This window comes from Salmo salar, chromosome 19 (assembly GCF_965601325.2).
Source record: "Salmo salar chromosome 19, fSalSal1, whole genome shotgun sequence".
NCBI classification, from domain to species: domain Eukaryota; kingdom Metazoa; phylum Chordata; class Actinopteri; order Salmoniformes; family Salmonidae; genus Salmo; species Salmo salar.
Window position 1 is genome coordinate 81,792,166 of NC_138309.1, and position 20,549 is coordinate 81,812,714.

The following is a 20,549-nucleotide window of genomic DNA, read 5'->3' on the forward strand; positions in this document are numbered from 1 at the left end:
ATAACAGCAGCAGGATAACAGGATAACAGGTTTACAGCAGCAGGTTAACAACAGCAGGATAACAGCAGCAGGATAACAGAAACACGATAACAGCAGCAGGTTAACAGCAGCAGGATAACAGGATAACAGGTTTACAGCAGCAGGTTAACAGCAGCAGAATAACAGCAGCAGGATAACAGAAACAGGATAACAGCAGCAGAATAACAGCAGCAGGATAACAGGATAACAGGTTTACAGCAGCAGGTTAACAGCAGCAGGATAACAGAAACAGGATAACAGAAACAGGATAACAGCAGCAGAATAACAGCAGCAGGATAACAGAAACAGGATAACAGCAGCAGCCCTAACCATAATCAACAGAATACCAACAAATGGAACTGTGTGCCTGACAAAAACAAACACTCAATGAAGAAGTTAAAATTGAGTTAAAATCTGCACTAAAACAACAAGGACCAAATCTTTTCATTGTTCTGATAATAATGTTATGACTGATATTACTTAAATGAAAGTGAGTTCCATGGACTACTGTAAGTCTTATCCCACTACTATACGGATAATAAAGAAGAAGCGGCAGCAGCGTTAGCAGCATGAATGTTGTAAGATTTGATAATGTTCCTCTTTAAACCTTGACTCTGGCCTACCTTGGTCTTTTTGTCTGGACTTGGTAGGTCCCGGCTTGGTGCAGCACCGCTCCCATTGGTTGAAGGTTTACTTGCAGGTTTTTTGGCCTCATCAGCTGTCTCTGCTATCTTGTCCGTTTTCCTCTCAGGACTTTTAAGCTCTTTTTTCTCGTATTTCTCATCCTTCGCCTTGTCTGTTTTATCTGTCTTCTTCTCCTCTTCCACCTTGTCTGTTTTATCTGTCTTCTTCTCTTCCAGCTTGTCTGTTTTCTCTGTCTTTTTCTCTTCCAGCTTGTCTGTTTTCTCTGTCTTCTTATCCTCTTCCACCTTGTCTGTTTTCTCTGTCTTCTTCTCTTCCAGCTTGTCTGTTTTCTCTGTCTTCTTCTCTTCCAGCTTGTCTGTTTTCTCTGTCTTCTTATCCTCTTCCACCTTGTCTGTTTTCTCTGTCTTCTTCTCCTCCTCCTCCACCTTGTCTGTTTTCTCTGTCTTCTTCTCCTCCTCCTCCACCTTGTCTGTTTTCTCTGTCTTCTTCTTCTCCTCCTCCCCCACCTTGTCTGTTTTTTCTGTCTTCTTCTCCTCCTCCTCCCCCACCTTGTCTGTTTTCTCTGTCTTCTCCTCCTCCACTTTGTCTGTGGGCTTCTCTGCTCTGTCTGTTTCTTTCTCAGCTGTTACTGTTACCTTTCCACCATGGGCTGTCTTCTCCTTGTCAGACTGTGTTCCTATCTTGTCAAATGTGTTCGACTTCACCGATGTCTCCTGTTTTTCTGGGGTCTTCTCCACTTTTTCAATACTCTGTTCTTTCTGTTCTGTCTTCTCAGGTGTTTCCACCTTATCCATCTTCTCTACCTTGTCAGTCTTCTCGTCCTGATCCATTTTCTCCGTTCTTTCTTCTTTGTCAGTCTTTTGCACCTTGTCCATCTTCTCTACCTTGTCAGTCTTCTTGTCCATTTTATCCATCTTCTCTGTTTTTTCTTCATTTGTGTTTTCTGCCTTATCTGTTGGCTCCAGCTTTTCTGTTTTCTCTGCCTTGTCTATTTTATCTATCTTCTCCCCTTCGTCCAGTGGGTCTGCGTACTCCACCTTCACAGACGCTTCAGTCTTCGCAGTCGTATCCTTCTTCTCCACTTTGTCCAGTGGGTCTGCGTACTCCACCGTCACAGACGCTTCAGTCTTCGCAGTCGTATTCTTCTTCTCCACTTTGTCTAGCTTATCGAGCATCTTAAATTGGTCCAACTTCTCGAAGTTGTCCATCTTCTCCTCTTTCTCTGGTTTGTCCATCTTATTGGATTTTACTTTGAGAGAGAGAGAGAGAAAACACAACATATTTTAGAACCATACCGATCATGTGAATGAAGTGTCATGATTCTCTCTCCATGGTGAGGATTAAAGGTGCCAGATCAGCTCGGCACATGGCTGACAGATAGCTTTTATAACGAACACCCCAAGACAGAAGAAGCCTACAACTAAGAAGGACATTGTGACCTCTGGTAGACAACCAGAGACTTACATCGAACCACTTCCTTTCATAGACGGATAGAGTAGTTTCAACTGAGAGACAACAGAGAAAGACATCTACCAGTAAATATATATTGCATTTCTAATCCGAATGAGCGGTTGTTATGGTGCTAAGTATTCTGGTTACGGTGAGCGTAGTTTCCAAATGTATGTACGATAAGTTGACTCTCTTTGTCTCTCCCTCTCCTTACATACCCCTCCCTTTCCATTGCATAACCAAATGGTCATGCTTTTGTTAGTCCACTAGGGACCTGTTTTCATTGTATTATGTATGGAATCAATAACCTATGCTGTGTGTTTACATATTCTATGTGATGATTTAGTTAGTTTGTAAATAAATAATTAAGCCAATTTGCGTATCGCTGATTCATCACTTAGGTTAGGGTTCGTGCAGATATCCAACAATTACGCGACGTTCAGAATGAGACTGATGAGGTAATAATTAATAATTGACTGTTATTGATGTAAGAGATCTGTATATCTTTAGTTTAAGTCGGGAGACAGTAACTCATTAAACAACTTTTCCCATAGTGCCCCAAATTCCTAATGAGTTAACTGTTACATGATTAATTCAATCGATTGATAATTAAACGTGGTAGGTAATTATTCGATAAATAGCAGTCATCACATTAATGATAGTCACATCACGACAGAAGTCATCATCAAATGCCTTGCTGACCTCAAAGACTGACCTCAAGTACCACCACAGAACAGGGCAGATGACCAAACCGGATGACAAACATTTTAAGTGATTAACCACAATACACACACACAATATCCTTTAGTCAGGACTCAATCATGGACACTCTTACTGACAGTTGTGGCTGCTTCGCGTGATGTATTGTTGTCTCTACCTTCTTGCCTTTGTGCTGTTGCGTTGCCACCATGTTGTTGTCATGTGGTATTGTTACCATGCTGTGTTGTCATGTGTTGCTGCCATGCTATGTTGTTGTCTTAGGTCTCTCTTTATGTAGTGTTGTGTTGTCTCTCTTGTCGTGATGTGTGTTTTGTCCTATATTTTTAATCCCAGCCCCCGTCCCCGCCTTTTTCCTTTTGGTCGGCCGTCATTCTAAATAACAATTTGTTCTTAACTGACTTGCCTAGTTAAATAAAAGAAATATGATAAATAGTCCCAAAGGGCATCGTCAAAGGCTTTCAAAAAACAACCTCTGCTGAAGTTGGAACAAGTGAATCACCTTTAATAATGCAACTATCAGATGAATCAACAGTAGCTTAGCCTAATTAAAATGTGGGGACTGGAATTATCCTGTGTGCTCAGCTCGATTTAGAGATGGCCTTTGACCCTGGCAATCAAACCAACCAGCAGAGCTGAGGAAAAACCACAACCAAAATGACCATGACCATCTCTCAATATTGTCATGGACGGAGAGACAGACTCCCAGACAGACAGAAAAATGCACACATACAATTCTTGCGTTCCAAAAACATGTATGTGTCACGTCCTGACCATAGTAAGATATTTTCTATGGTAGAGTAGGTCAGGGTGTGATGGGGGTGTTTTTCTATGTTTTGTATTTCTATGTTCATGTTCTAGTTTTGTATTTCTATGTTGGTTTTGTTTGGGATGATCTCCAATAAGAGGCAGCTGGTCCTCGTTGTCTCTAATTGGAGATCATACTTAAGTAGTTTTTTTTCCCCCACCTGGGTTTGTGGGAGATTATCTTTGACTCAGTGTATGTTTCACCTCTGCTTCATGATTTGTTGTTTTTGTCATTCAGTTTATTTATGTATTGCATAGTTTCACAGTGTAAATAAAATGTGGAACGACACACACGCTGCACTTTGGTCCGCTCCTCCTTTCGACAACCGTGACAGTATGCATGCACCAACACAAACCTATGCAGTTACACATATACCAGCCCACACAAAGACACAAAACTACTTCCATTTCATTTAGGCTACATATTGCACTAGTACAGTACAAACCATACAGTATCTTGAAGTGTTCTGAGTAAAGAACAAAATCATTATCTTCACAGGGAAAAAGTGGCAGTGGTTTTTAAAGACCCTTTGGTCACTACAAATGTTTTATGATGCTCTGCTTGTCTAATAAAGTATTGTCTTCTAGTAAAATATGGCCGTGAGGCAGGCCGGTCTGTCTGTCTGTCTGTCCTTCTGCATTAGACCCAGGGCTGGACACACTGAGATATGGCAGCACAGTCACCCAGAGAAAGCCGAATTAGCATTGTCACACCTGCTGAAACAAGCTCTGCAGCCTTGACACTTTCAGTGGAGGGACAAGACCCGACTGAGCCTTGGGTAGAATATGGGTAGAATAGGTCATCAAGGGGACACACAATCACCATAACCCAAATCTAACAAACTCAACAGAATGTTCTAGCAATGTGCAGTATGTGAAACACAAAAACTCACATTTCCCACTCTTTTTTTCCTGGACATATCCCTGAAGCTCTGCCCCTTTCCATCCCTCTGGCTGGCAACGCCCCCCTCTCCAGAAGCAGGTCCCATCACTCACCCACCCTCATTACAGGGCAGGCCATCTGGGGTACTGGCCCGCTTCACACCAGAGAAGAAATCAGTGGCCTCAGGCCCTAACGTTCCCACAACGCCTCGGGCCCTGAACCCTAATGTTCCCACAACGCCTCAGGCCCTGAACCCTAATGTTCCCACAACGCCTCGGGCCCTGAACCCTAACGTTCCCACAACGCCTCAGGCCCTGAACCCTAATGTTCCCACAACGCCTCGGGCCCTGAACCCTAATGTTCCCACAACGCCTCGGGCCCTGAACACTAACGTTCCCACAACGCCTCAGGCCCTGAACCCTAACGTTCCCTAATGTTCCCACAACGCATCGGGCCCTGAACCCTAATGTTCCCACAACGCCTCAGGCCCTGAACCCTAATGTTCCCACAACGCCTCGGGCCCTGAACCCTAACGTTCCCACAACGCCTCAGGCCCTGAACCCTAATGTTCCCACAACGCCTCGGGCCCTGAACCCTAATGTTCCCACAACGCCTCGGGCCCTGAACACTAATGTTCCCACAATGCCTCAGGCCCTGAACTCTAACGTTCCCTAATGTTCCCACAACGCATCGGGCCCTGAACCCTAACGTTCCCTAATGTTCCCACAACGCCTCGGGCCCTGAACCCTAACGTTCCCACAACGCTTCAAGCCCTGAACCCTAACGTTCCCTAAACACCTCAGGCCCTGAACCCTAACGTTCCCACAACGCTTCAAGCCTTGAACCCTAATGTTCGCACAACGCATCGGTTCCTGAACCCTAACGTTCCCTAATGTTCCCACAACGCCTCAAGCCCTGAACCCTAACGTTCCCTAATGTTCCCACAATGCGTCAGGCCCTAACGTTCCCACAACGCCTCAGGCCCTGAAGCCTAACGTTCCCACAACACCTCAGGACCTGAACCCTAACGTTCCCTAATGTTCCCACAATGCCTCAGGCTCTAGCTGTAGGACTAACAATAGTTACTGCCAGTAGGTGACAGAAAGGCAGGGATACATTTGTGTTTCTAAGTTAGATGCACTACCATGAGTTAGTGCATCTTATGTTTACTATACTGATATGATAATACAGTACTAAAGGGCTTATAACATTAAACAGCTGGACAGGAGAATGACCTAATGGAACCAATACACCAAGAAATCTAAAATGCTAAGAGCAAATAGCTCAGTCATTTTTAAATAGACCTGTATGTTCATGGCTAAATAACCAACTAAATCAATATGGTTCCAGGGGTTTGTGGAGTAATATAGAAATGCATACTATCTCAGCTGTGCAGTGTGTCAGCAACAACCCAGTAGAACAGTTCCTCCACTATATACCATGGATATGATATCGTTGACTATCATATTTCCACCCTATAACCCCCCCCCCATTCGCTTAAAAGTCCATTAGCTACATACACTGTTATGAGATCTGAAATGAGACATTTTGAAAAGGCTCAGCATAATCAGCCAGAGCAAAGCCCAACTGCTTTGTGTGAGAGGAGGCAGGATGGTCCACTTACCACCTGACCCTACTTCAATTACTGCACACCTAAATCCCCTACCTTTGGTAATACATTTCCAATTGTTTTGTCGAAGCACCCAAATGAGCAATTAGAGAGAAATGGGCTGTCTGAAGTGGGGGATCGTGGAGCAGTGGGGGATAGAGGGGAGAGGAGACCAGCGTTGAGCCGACAGAAAAACCCATTGCTAGCAGAGATGCCTTACATGACCATATACGGTGCTCCACTAACTTCAGAAAAGGAGAACAGAGGAAAAACAGAGAAACCAATAGGTGGACTAATATAATTAAGACCCAAATCCAGTCAGACTACACAATATAGTAATTTGGTGGGTGCTTATATTTGTCCTACTTCACACATGTACCAGTGTGTATTATATACATGTGTGAATTGGAAATGTGGCACATCGACAGATCTTTTTCACCTTGGGGATTCGAACTAGCAACCTTAAGATAACTGGCCCAACACTAACTGCTAGGCTACCTGCCACCCACGACAAGACAAAAGGAATTGAAGTAGACAAGGCAGGACTACTTGAGGCTTCGTCTCTATAGTCCACAGCACAAACAACGATGAGCTTTAATGGACATGTCTGAATAAATCACATATAAACTTGATATCTTACTTAGCGAAGATATTTGATATCCAATGTGCTCCTTTCACCCCCACCTCTCTAAACAACCTCATCAACTGTGCTCCATTTTCATGTTATATTCACCAGGTAATGGATGAATACCAACAGAGGTGATCTGTGGAGTACTACGAGAACTTTGGGACATATAAAGCCGCTGAAGCCAACACACTCCAACAACAACCTCAACAGCCAGCTTTGTGTCTCAGTCTCCCCATTCACTGAGCAGCAAGGGTAAAAAGGTAAACAGGCGGCCATTTTGAAACCCTTCAGTAGAAGGACATTAAAAAATCATGAATAGAGCATCTGATTAGAATCATCCATCACTCTTAGGGTTTATGAGGCTGATCTCATTGTGAGGGAAGTCATTATCTGGAGATGTGATGACATTGCGGTGGTCACCCGTGAAGCCATTATATACAGTACCAGTCAAAAGGGTTGTTCTTTATTTTTACTATTTTCTACATTGTAGAATAATAGTGGAGACATCAAAACTATGAAATAACACATATGGAATCATTTAATAACCCAAAAAGCGTTATACAAATCAAAATATATTTTATATTTGAGATTCTTAAAAGTAGCCACCCTTTGCCTTGATGACAGCTTTGCACACTCTTGGCATTCTCTCAACCAGCTTCACCTGGAATGCTTTTCCAACAGTCTTAAATGAGTTCCCACATATGCTGAGCACTTGTTGGTTGCTTTTCCTTCACTCTGTGGTCCAACTCATCCCAAACCATCTCAGTTGGTTTGAGGTCAGGTGTTTGTGGAGGTGAGGTCATCTGATGCAGCACTCCATCCCTCTCCTTCCTGGTCAAATAGCCAGTAGACACACCTCAAACTCCCTAAAGGTGGCTAAACAGCATTGAATCCATTTTCTGACCCTTGCTATTTTTATGAGAGGTGATAAAAAGAAAACATGACAGAGATACTAACATCTTCACGTGGATGTTGAGCCCATTGGATTGCTTCTTCAAGTACCATCATTGCATCAGATGAGGAAGCCCCACTTGTCACCAGCAAATGTCAATGGTAACTATGAGGAAACCCAAACTGGGATCCTTGACTATCCGCTACAACATTAACACTCAAAACTACCAATATCAACATACATATCCGGACTACTTTCTTGGCTATTTCTTTCTGGTTCCTCAGATGACTAGATCCATCCTCAAGGCAAACATAGTCTCATTAAAAGACAGTCATTACACCTCCAGCTCACCTGGAAAGCCTTCCAAAGGAATGATCCCCCTCAGCGACACATCAAGGAAGCTGCTGGCCATCCATAGAATGTCTGGAGTGATTTAGTGAGAGTGGATGCCATGGTGTTTCATTGCATTCAGCTGTCAAAGAAAGGAGTCTTTCTTGTTCATGCTAAGCTGCTCATTTGGTGTGTGGCTCAAGTGTGGATCTAATCACCACAAAGGCTTATATTCAACAAGGCAACTTCAAAAGGCAGAAATAAACGAAAAACCCAGGCAATTAATCAAAAGTAATTCCATATGGTGTCAGGCTGGACAGTCAGCTTTTGGAAGGACTTAGGCATCATCTACTGTATACTCTACACTGGCATGACACTAGACATACACACACAAGGATGATCCACATTCATCATGGCAACGCTTACTGCAGGCATCATCAACTAAATTCAGACGTGAGACAATTTTCTTCTTGAGCGGTCAGGGGGCCGGAAACATAATTACAAAATAAATTGACTGCAACAATGCCCAAACAGACATAATGTTTCACTAAAACATCATCCTTTCAAACCTTGCTTCTATTTGTATACGATCACATGTCTCTCTATTATGCGTGGGAATACTTTGGAACAGATTTCCAAAATTAAAATCACGTGGAGCTGATTGGCTGGTGTTTTAACCGTTTTTTTTATGTCCAACAATTAAACGTTTTTTGCTCAGAAAACTTAGGGGGCCAAATAGAATCACCCGAGGTCCAAATTCAACTAGCGGGCCGCCAGTTGGGGAACACTGACTTACTGGGTCCTCTGCCCTCTGGACTGGAGTTATTTATCTCTCTCTCTCTCACACACACACACACACACACACACCCTTGATGGCAAGACAGGTCATTGCATAGGACTTTTCTAATCTGAGGTCAGGAAAGGTCAGGAAAGTGTTGATAATACAGTGCATTCGGAAAGAATTTAGACCCCATCACCTTTTCCACATTTTGTTACGTTACAGGTGTGCCAAGCTTGTAGCGTCATACCCAAGAAGACTCGAGGCTGTAATCCCTACCAAAGATGCTTCAACAAAGTACTGAGTAAAGGGTCTGAATGCCTATGTAAATGTGTTTTTTTTTTTTTTTTTATACATTTGCTAAAAATTCTAAAAACCTGCTTTTGCTTTGTCAGTATGGGGTATTGTGTGTCGATTGATGTGGGGGGGAAAAAACAATTTAATACATTTTATAATAAGGCTGTAACTTAACAAAATGTGGAAAGAGTGAAGGGGTCTGAATACTTTCAAAACGCACTGTAAGTGTTGATAATATATGAACCTAAAGTCTCTATTACATCCAGACCTGAACCTCCATCAAATCAAATCAAGCTTCATAGAGCACATTTCAGGCATGAATGCAACATAACACGCATCACAGTTACTTGACTAGTTAAATAAAGGTAAAATAAAAAACAGGAAAAATTGTTGGTGCTTTGGTTCCAACAATAAGTACTTGTCTTGATTTAGCTGGAGGAAGTTGTGAGCCATCCAAGTATTTAAATCACTAATACAGTCTAATAATTTATCTGTGGAGCTAAAAATCCTCTGGTGACACAGAAATGTAAAGTTGTTCATCTTTTTATTTGACCTTTATTTAACTAGGCAAGTCAGTTAAGAACAAATTCTTATTTCCAATGACAGCCTAGGAACAGTGGGTTAACTGCCTTGTTCAGGAGCAGAACGACAGATTTTTACCCTGTCAGCTCAGGGATTCGATCTTGCAACATTTCAGTTACTAGTCCAACGCTATAACCACTAAGCTACCTGCCAACCTCATATAGTAGTACACTGTGGCCTTGGTAACAGCATGACCATATAGAGAGGATCAACTTAAGCGTGACCAAGCACGGGGAGGAGAAAAACCATTTGAGCTGTGCTGATGAGATCGGGAGGGTTCTACAGCTCTATGTCCCCCTGGGCAACGGGATTCTTACGCACAAGCATCCACACCGTTCACTCACTCAGAAACATAGACATGCACACACATAGGAACACTGAGACAAATGGACACAGTGAAACACACACAGACACAGAGAAAAAAAACAGTTCATTTTGGCACTCTTTTTTAAAATGTAGTCTAGAGAGAGAGAGAGAGAATGAGAGAGTGGGACAGAGACAGAGATACACAGAGAGAGAGAGAGAGAGAAAAAGAGAGGGAGAGAGAGAGAGAGAGGGAAAGACACAGCGAGAGAGAGGGAGACAGAGAGAGGCACAAAGTCTTTGTTATCAACGTTCCATAGACACCACTCTGATGTCGAGAAGTAGTACAATAATAACTTTGAACGGGAGCTGATGACTGTTCTGCCCAGTGATGTAGTCGAGTCACTAAACCTTGAGTCAAATGTCCCCTGTGCCCGAGTCATCAATGGTCGAGTCACGAGTCCATATGGCTGAAGTCCGAGTCCCCATGCTCGAGCCCTGGTCCAAGTGCTCTGAGTCACTGGGAACATATTAACTCAAAATAAAGTTATTTACCCAGTCAGATATAGAGGAGTTATTTACCTAGTCAGATATAGAGGAGTTATTCACCCAGTCAGATATAGGGGAGTTATTTACCCAGTCAGATATAGAGGGGTTATTCACCCAACCCAGTCAGATATAGAGGAGTTATTTACCCAGTCAGATATAGAGGAGTTATTCACCCAGTCATATATAGAGGAGTTATTCACCCAGTCAGATATAGAGGAGTTATTCACCCAGTCAGATATAGAGGGGTTATTCACCCAGTCAGATATAGAGGGGTTATTCACCCAACCCAGTCAGATATAGAGGAGTTATTTACCCAGTCAGATATAGAGGAGTTATTCACCCAGTCATATATAGAGGGGTTATTCACCCAGTCAGATATAGAGGAGTTATTCACCCAGTCAGATATAGAGGAGTTATTCACCCAACCCAGTCAGATATAGAGGAGTTATTTACCCAGTCAGATATAGAGGGGTTATTTACCCAGTCATATATAGAGGGGTTATTCACCCAACCCAGTCAGATATAGAGGAGTTATTCACCCAGTCAGATATAGAGGAGTTATTTACCCAGTCAGATATAGAGGAGTTAAATACCCAGTCAGATATAGAGGAGTTATTTACCCAGTCAGATATAGAGGAGTTATTTACCCAGTCAGATATAGAGGAGTTATTTACCCAGTCAGATATTGAGGAGTTATTTACCCAGTCAGATATAGAGGAGTCATTCGCCCAGTCAGATATAGAGGAGTTATTTACCCAGTCAGATATAGAGGAGTTATTTACCCAGTCAGATATAGAGGAGTTATTTACCCAGTCAGATGTAGTGTAATGGCAAGAGGGATTCAGTCAATAAATTGTTTACTATCCATTTTCCTTTCTTTATGTGCCAGCAAGTGTTTGCATATAGACCACTGGTAATGTTACCATGGCTACGTTCAGTTGAAAAACGTTCTAGAACGTTGCAGATAGAAACGCCCTGAAGAGAGCCAAAGTTGTTCCTTATTCAACATGTTAGAGAGGCATGTTTGTTCTACATAGCATATTTCTATCAGAACGTTCCAAAACATTGATTCCTGCTGAATGCGCCCCCAGGTTGTTAGCTACAGCCAGCGAATGAGGTAACACGACTGAAAAAGGTTTATCCTAAACAAACTGTTAACGGTCCGGTACGTTTTATTCATGTAAAATGCAGCCCAGCAATGTAAAGTAAAAACAGTATTATGGGTCATATATTTTCAACGGTTTCTCTGAGGAAAAGAGGGAGACTTGGCTAGTACATTGGCTACAGAACCTGGCTATGAAATGTAGTGGAGAAAATTGCGAGGGTTGAGCGAGACTACAAATTCATCAACTTAAAAACATAGCTACAGTATACAGTAGACTGTTGTTTTACTATTAAACTCAATTCCGTTATTGTTTTTAATTTCGTAAAGCAGCTTGTGTTTCTTAACCAGGCGAATGGTATCTAACTAGAAGACTGGTGGGGACTGGTTAGCTACGAGGAAGCAGGAGAGTCACCTGCGTGATGTGTAATTGGAGCTGGAGCCGGAGCAGAGCCTTTCTGCCCACACTCATCGCTTGTTCCCTATTTTTCCTCCCTATTTTTGTTGACGAAATTAACACTGGCACACACACAAGACCAGAAAAAAACAAACAGAAGTGTGTACAAAAACACATCTACATGAAAAAGCCTTGCACCATTACTACAGAGCACTCCCTAAAACATTAGAAGACAAAGTCATTATTCTGTTTAGTACAAGATAATGAGTGGAACGTTGTATGACAATTATCTGCTTCGTTCTGGGGGTAAACATCCCAGTATGACTCCAAGTCATGAAGAAAGACACTGGAGTAATTCAAAATGACAGCAGCATGTAAAATGACTGGAGCTTGTTTGTGTTTAAGTTCCTTTGTCTCTCCTCCAGCCTCATCTCCTAATCGCTCTCTCCAAACAGGGAGAGGGAGAGAGTACAAATACATCTAGGCAGATGCTTAGACTGGGCCAGACACATGTTTCACTCTCCATAGGACCAGACAGGGCAAATCTGCTAATTGATATTCCCCACACTGCCGTTGGGGAGCCAAGGCGAATGCCTGAACAGAGCTAGCCGGCCTGCATGTGTGTAAATTCAATAATGTGCAAGCGCCACATGAATACCTTATGCGCGCAAACTGCCTTTGAATGGCCTTGTCAAGCCAGCGCACACTCACACAAGGTAACACACGCACACAGTAACACACACGCACACAGTGAATCAGTCAGACTGGTGGTATCAGTCCGTTGTGAATCAGACAGACTGGTGGTATCAGTCCATTGTGAATCAGACAGACTGGTGGTATCAGCTCAGTTGTGAATCAGACAGACTGGTGGTATCAGTCCGTTGTGAATCAATCAGACTGGTGGTATCAGTCCGTTGTGAATCAATCAGACTGGTGGTATCAGTCCGTTGTGAATCAGACAGACTGGTGGTATCAGTCCATTGTGAATCAGACAGACTGGTGGTATCAGCTCAGTTGTGAATCAGACAGACTGGTGGTATCAGTCCGTTGTGAATCAGACAGACTGGTGGTATCAGTCCGTTGTGAATCAGACAGACTGGTGGTATCAGTCCGTTGTGAATCAGACAGTGATGCACCATCTCCTCCTACACATTATTAGAGCCTGACCGAAATGGGATTTTTGGGTCCGATACTGATTTTAGTGAGGCAAAGGTCACCGATTACGGATATATGTGCCAATATATAGTTTTTTAGAGGTAGAATGAAAAACAGACCTTTTTAACACTAATTATGTTCCAAATGATGAACATATAATCTAAATGATGATTTCTTAATTAGATATTAAAATTAACATTATTTAAGAACATTTTATTTCTGGTTTACATGATAACCACCAACAAGAAACTATTTTTTCTATAAATACAAAACACCTGTTCAGTTTATCTTCTTAGGTACAACTTAAAAATGTGTCTGAGGCAGTGGCTAAGAATCCAGATGTGTCTGTGCTGAAGCACAACAAGCACACTAATAGACCAGAAGGGCTGAATAAATTCAACCTTGTCTGAAAGTAAATCTGAAACTGCACTGTTGACAAGTGCAGTGAAACGCAGTAACCTGCAGTTCATAATACCACCGCTAGATGTCAGCGTCACCATTTCAGTAGATTCACTACAGTGCTTAACAACAGTCAAAGGTCATGTAAACAGACGTATTTATCATTCTATGTATATAATATTAGCGATTTATCTGTGGAATAAAGACCAATACAACTATTTCTGTGAAAGTCTAATATCGGTTGATAATATTGGTCAACCGATTTATCGGTCAGGCTCTACACAATCTGGGCCATCTGCAATCTGCAGTGCCAGACAGCATCACCATTACCTACCCTCCAATGTGGTGGAAGGGTTGGTACCCATGCTTTCACCAAAGCCGGTGCCAAGGTTGGTGCTCTTACCCGCTCCAAAGCCAGTGCCCGAGTTGTTACTCATGTCTGCTCCAAAGCCGGTGCCCAGGTTTGTGTCCATGCCCAGGCCGGGGCCTGTCCCGTTGAAGGCCTGACTGCTGAGGGGTACAGGCAGGAGCACGTCCTGGTCCTTGTCTGCCCCCATCCCCTCCATGATGTCCTCTAGAGGCGAGGTGCCCCCACAGTCTCTCATCGGGGGGAAGGGCAAGAGGTTTAAGGTGGGTTCTTGGTCCTGCCTCAGGTCGGAGCGGGTGGTGCCTGCAGCGGACAGGGTGGGGGGCGCCTGGTCGTCCGCCACCGTCATTGAGCGCTTCATGGTGGAGTGGGGGGAGCGGCGCGGGGCGCCCATGGGCGATGTCAGCTCGTCCAGCCCAGCACCAGGGTAATGGTCAGGCAGCTCCAGGCTAGAAGGTACTGAGAGGTGGGAACACTCAGACATGGTCCGACGCATGGCCTTCCGCTGCTGTTCAGCACGCCCCATGAAACACGGCTCAAGTTTCATCTCCTCCTCTTCCTCCTCATTCTCCTCCGAGGAGCCCTCGGCCATTTGACGGCCACCTAGTGCTGACGTGCTGTCCTCGTCCTCCCTCTCCAGGTAGTTGTCATTGACAACCCCGATGACACAGTAATTAGTGGCGCCAGTATTCTGGGGTGGAAGGGTCTCGAGGTTCCACGCTCCGGTGCTGTCTGGGCCTGGTTTTAGCGAGCTAGAGGGTGAGGGTATGTCCATGCGTCTGGCTGGGGAACCAGGTACAGGGGGCAGTAGGACACCGTTGTTCCCATAGCCCATGGGGGAGGAAGACACTGGGCTTTCTGGACTCTCCCCGGCACTGTCTAACCCCGGAAAGCCCCCCCTGCCGGGTACCTTGCGATCCGCATCCATGCCACCGCCTGCTGGAGGGTCAAAGAAGCACAGCTTGTCCTCATCTGTGAGTCCTGTGGCCCCCCCGAAACTCCCCATGTCTCCATGCTGCCAGTCCCAGGCCTGGGTGGCTGTGGCAGGGGCCACGGAGGGGACCTTACACAGTTCGCTGTACTCCGAAAATGGAGAACCAGGCTGCTGGTTGGAGAGAGAAGACATGTTTTCCCTCCTTTCTCACTCTTGCTTTTTTCCTCAGGCTACAATTCTTTGTCCTCTCTTTATTCCCTTTCCCCTGTGGGTCTGTTGTTCCTGCTGGTTAGGATGCACAGGTGGGTTCTGTCTCGGCTGCAATAGGGGCAGTGATGAGAGCGAGCATGTATGTGTGTGGTGGAGCCTCTCTGTGTGCTTCTTCGCTCTCAATCGACCAGGAGGAAGAGGAGACTGAGACTGTAAACTGGATGTGCTGCCCTCCCTCACTCTTTCTCTCTCTCTCTCCTCTCTCTCTCTTTCCCTCCTCAATCTCCATCTCGCTCGCCCTACATCCTTTCCATCTCTCTCTCTCTCTCTCTCTCTCTCTCTCTCTCTCACTTCCAGCCTTTTGCATGGCTATTAGTCATGTGACTAGTGTGAGTGCTCATTGGCTGCTGCCGACTCACAGCTCCCTGCCCCTGTAGTGGAGCATACATCCCCCTCTCTTTATTTCTCTTTCTTTCCATTTCTACCCCCCACTCCCTCTTCCTTTCTACCCCCCACTCCCTCTTCCTTTCTACCCCTCACTCTCCACCTCTCTCCCCCTCTTCCATACTCCTCCCTAGGCAACCTGCGCTTACAGTGATAGTGAGGGTTATGACACACACACCTAGGGAGATGTGAGTGAGGTCTGGGGCGGCTGCTTTAGGGTAGTATGAGCCTCGAACAGCAAAGTGATCCATATCTGGGTAACATCTATTTGACCTCTTACTGTGTCTTTTCACCTTACTTTCCCGCTTTGAAACTTACACTGTGTATCTGAGCCAGACAGACAGTAGTGTAGCCTGTTGAGGCCTCTGTTGAGGAGTGCCAACGTCTGGAGTGAGAGGGAGAGAGATTTGTGAATGTACGTGTCAGTGTGTAGGCGTGTGTAGGCGTGTGTGGGGTTAATTCTGGTTCAATCTCAGTCTGCGGCATTACTAAAGGCAAAATGAGAAACTGGAGTACGGTACACAACCTCAGTCCACTTCCTGGTTTAACACATACCAGTATGTGTTTGTATACCCGTAAACATTTGATACCAGTCGGTTAAGGTTAGGTCAGTAGCGCCACAGAGTGACAGTTACAGACAAAATGACAGTTCTGACTGGAAAACTGTCAGTATGAACCATGACAAGGACAAGGACCACGACAAGACAAAGAACATTCTTTGGCATTAAGCCCAGCGTGACCCTGTTCAAACAAGACTGTTTTTGGATACAGTACTTTGCATGATTCATCAATTTGTTTGAACAACAAGCATTGTCAACCATTCATGATCACATCAGAGTTGCTCACTGTGTGGTGTCTAGTGGTGTCCTGTACCTGAGTGCATCAACAGCTGAGCCTGGTATACATTAGTATAGTAGAGTATTGTATAGTGTACTATTGTGGAGTACAGTATTGTGGAGTACAGCATATTGTAGTATTGTATAGTGCAGTATTGTGGGGTGGAGTATTAGCATTGTGTGGTGTAGTATTGTGGAGTATAATATAGTATAGTATAGTACAGTATAGTGTGGTGTAGTATTGTGGAGTACAGTATTGTATGGTAGAGTATAGTGGAGTATAGTGTGGTGGAGTAGTGTGGTATTGTGGAGTAAAGTACAGTAGGGTATAGAGGAGTATAGTATGGTGGAGTACAGTATTGTATAGTATGGTGTAGTATAGTATAGTGCAGTAGTGTGGTATTGTGGAGTAAAGTATGGTATAGTGGAGTATAGTATGGTGGAGTATAGTATAGTATTGTGGAGTATGCTCAGCAGACACAGTGGAATAGTAATGTGGATATCTGGGCCATGTCAACTCTGCTGACTCACGCCATGTCGACCCTGCCATATCGCAGCCCTCTCTTTCCCAAAGGCGTGACATCCGAGCCCCTCAGGGACAGGGACACAGAGCGCCCCCTCTCCAGTGATGACCTCACTCTGCCTGGCCCGGCTGGGTGTGTGGCTGGACGTACACACGCACGCACGCACACACACAAAAAGGCCAACTTACATAATCCTGCTGCGCTACTGAGGCATCGTGTCCAATCGACCAATAACAAGGACGGAGAAAAGAAAACATTAAGTAAAGCAAACCATTCCATCATTTCATTTAGCAGTGGACATTTGGAGAAAAAGTGATTGGTGTTAAATCAAATCACATCTCACCTCCTGTTGCACATGTTTGTCTCAGCTTCATCTCTAACCATAGAAGTCATTGTGATGTGAAAACGGAAGCATAGAAATTAATCAAGTATTTCCAGATTAATCATATCAATGACATACCCTGCAATGTTTCATACCAACAATGGCCACCCTATGCACCGGAGCCTTGTCGTCTTTCACCAGTGAACTACTGTATATACTGAGTATGCTGCAGAGAGGTTGGATAGGTGGCCATTAACTAAGAGAACTGATGAGACTAAAAAAGGGTGTTTATCAAACCCGGTGCCCTACGGAGTATGCAAATAGGCCAATCGGTCAAGCTTTTAAACTAGCAAACACTCCCTGGTACAATATTCAGAAGGACTGTTATACACAGAGGTGCAATACTTAAAATGTGAGCTTTACAGCCTCTTTGAACAGTGAGAGGCTACAGCTGTAAATAAGAGAGAGAGAGAGAGAGAGAGAGAGAGAGAGAGAGAGCGCGAGAGACAGAGACAGAGAGAGACAGAGAGCGAGAGACAGACAGAGACAGAGAGAGACAGAGAGAGAGAGAGAGAGAGAGAGACAGACTACATGGGAGTCAGTGTTATTAATGCATTCACTTCTGAGAGAGAAAAAGAAAGGGAAGAAAGGTGTGGAGGGAGAAATCAGAAGAGAGAAAGTAAGTGAGGGGGAGAGAAAGAAAGCCAGATCAGAAGACAGGAGAAAAAAAAGTGAGGGGGGAGAGAAAGAGAGCCAGATCAGAAGACAGGAGAAAAAAAAGTGAGGGGGGAGAGAAAGAGAGCCAGATCAGAAGACAGGAGAAAAAAAAGTGAGGGGGGAGAGAAAGAGAGCCAGTCTTTAGTTGTTTTATTTTTAGCTCAATCAATACACCCCTCCCCCTTTCCCCCTGCTGTCACACCCCATTGTTTCCTTGGTATCCCCCTCTTCCCAATGTCTCCAAAGCAATTGCCTCCCGTTTCCATGGCAACAGAATCCTTGCCACGGGGCGGCAAACAAGTGTGGGGGGGGGGAAGAGTCGTCTCGGCAACACAGAGAGCCAGTGGAAGATATGGGGAGAGGGGGATACCAAGGAAACAATGGGGTGTGACAGCAGGGGGAAAGGGGAGGGGTGTACTGATTGAGCTAAAAATAAAGGAGGGAAGGGGAGAGAGAGCGAGAGAGGTGAGAGGGTGGAAGGGGAGGGAGGTGAGATGGTGTGAGGGGGGAAGGGGAGGGCGAGAGGGAGGGCGAGAGGGGTGGGAGGGCGAGATGAAGGGAGAGAGGTTGGAGGGCAAGAGGGAGGGAAGAGAGAGTTGAGAGGGAGAGTGGTGGGAAGGCAAGAGGGAAGTAAGGGGGGGCAAAATCAACTGGGAGCATATTCAAATATTCCGCATATTAGGCCGTCCTAGTAAATAAGAATATGTTCTCAATAAAATAAATATTATCTGCTGGGCTATGAGCTAAGGATCACACTGCTCAAGTCAATGATATCTTCAATTAATCAGTCAGTCTGCTACAGTCTCTGCTGCTAATGCATATGCAAGTCTGTTAATCCAGCAATGTCTGTGACATGCTGATAGACTAGCCTCCAGAACATTTCAGCTGTAAATAGCTTAGTTTTAGGCTGAACAGGAACACAGGGAGCAGAGCACCACAGTCTCCCTGACCCAAACAGAAGGAGAAGATTGAGTTTGATCAAGCTGAAAACGTGGTGCTGTGGAATGTGAAAGTCACACACTGTGGCCATATCGTTCAAGCCTCAGATCCTCCACTTCCACCATGAACTACTTGCCTGACTCGGATCAGTGCGCTACATCACACCAGCCTCAAAATCCGGGGGAGAGAGTCCTGCTTTGTGTACATTGTGTTTGAGACTTCTCCGTTTCCAGACATGATGGCACACATTACCAGACATGTGACGTGGTAAGGTTGGACCCAGGTGCAGAGAAGAGACCAGATGACCAACAAACGGCGATAGTCCAGTGGTGGAGTTCGGCAGTGTGTTGTGAGCATACTCCGCCCAGAAGAGGAACTTGCTCCAGTTGCTGGCCTGGGTGGAGACGAAACAGCGGAGGAACTTCTCCAGCTCCTGGTTGTCCCGCTCCGTTTGCCCATTCGACTGTGGGTGGAATCCCGAGGAGAGACTAACCGACGCTCGCAACAGGGAGCAGAAGGCTTTCCAATAACGTGTGACGAACTGGGGGCCATGATCCGAGATAATGTCCTGGGGAAGTCTATGTATTTGAAAAACATGGGTAATCATGAGATCAGCGGTTTCCTTCGCTGAGGGCAACTTGGGTAAGGCAATGAAATGGGCTGCCTTGGAGAACCGATCAACGACCACCAGGATAGTGGTAAGCCCTTGGGATGGAGGTAACCCTGTGTTAAAGTCTACGGACAGGTGGGACCAGGGCCGGCTGGGGAGGGGCAGAGGTTGGAGCAACCCAGCCCGTCGCTGTCGTGAGGACTTGCTTTGTGCACAGATGGAACAGGCCGCAACAAAGGATCTCACATCCTCCATCATGTTGGGCCACCAGAATTTCCACCTCAGGAACTCGTGTCCGATTAACCCCTAGATGCCCAGTTAATTTAGAGGAGGGTCCCCATTGTAGACCCCAGGAATGGGCTGATCGCGGAACATAAAGTCTGTTAGTGGGTCCCTTGCCAGGGTCAGGTTCTCGGGTCTGGGCTTGTCGGACCGTGGTCTCAATAATCCATATCAGAGGGGCCACAATGCGGGAGCTGGGGATAATGGGTTCGGAGTCCCTCTCCTCGTTAGAGACATTGCGTTGGCGGGACAGGTCGTCTGCTTTCTGATTCTTGGATCCCGGGAGATTGGCTAGTGTGAAATCGAACCTGTTAAAAAACAGAGACCACCTAGCCTGGTGAGCATTCGACCTCTTGGCTTCCTGAATGGAGACCAAGTTCTTATGGTCTGTCCAGATCACGAAAGGATGATGTTCCCCCTCCAACCAGTGTCTCCACCCCTCAAAGGCCCACTTAACTGCCAAGAGCTCCCAGTTGCCTACATTGTAGTTGCGTCCCGGTGGCGAGAACCGCTTGGAGAGAAAGGCGCATGGGTGCAGTTTCTTGTCCTCGTTCCGCTGTGAAAGGACCACCCCTGCTCCGGTGTCCGAGGCGTCCACCTCTACCACACAGGGACGAGTAGGATCAGGATGAACAAGGATGCGTCCAGAGGTGAAATGTCCCTTGAACTCCATGAATGCCCTGTCAGCCTCGGGAGTCCAGCAAAAACAGGTCTGGGACTTCTGGGTTAGGACCGTGAGAGGCGCTGCCACCGCACCAAAGTTGCGTATAAAACGCCTGTAAAAATTGGCAAACCCGAGGAACCGCTGGACCTGCTTGAGTGAG

The 20,549-nt window shown here is 45.3% G+C and overlaps 1 protein-coding gene across 9 annotated transcripts in view; it reads right to left on the reverse strand.

The window, feature by feature from the left end:
- The window catches only part of LOC106579667 (uncharacterized), a 136,749-nt gene that overhangs the window by 21,526 nt on the left and 94,674 nt on the right, over positions 1-20,549 (reverse strand). For 8 of the 9 annotated variants that reach the window (XM_045702769.2, XM_045702773.2, XM_045702775.2 and 5 more), the window contains one exon: positions 642-1,912. In XM_045702769.2, the coding sequence (XP_045558725.2) occupies positions 642-1,912 (1,271 nt within the window). Of the gene's footprint in view, positions 1-641; positions 1,913-13,943; positions 15,350-20,549 lie in introns of those variants that run through there. The other variant, XM_045702777.2, reaches the window with a different exon arrangement.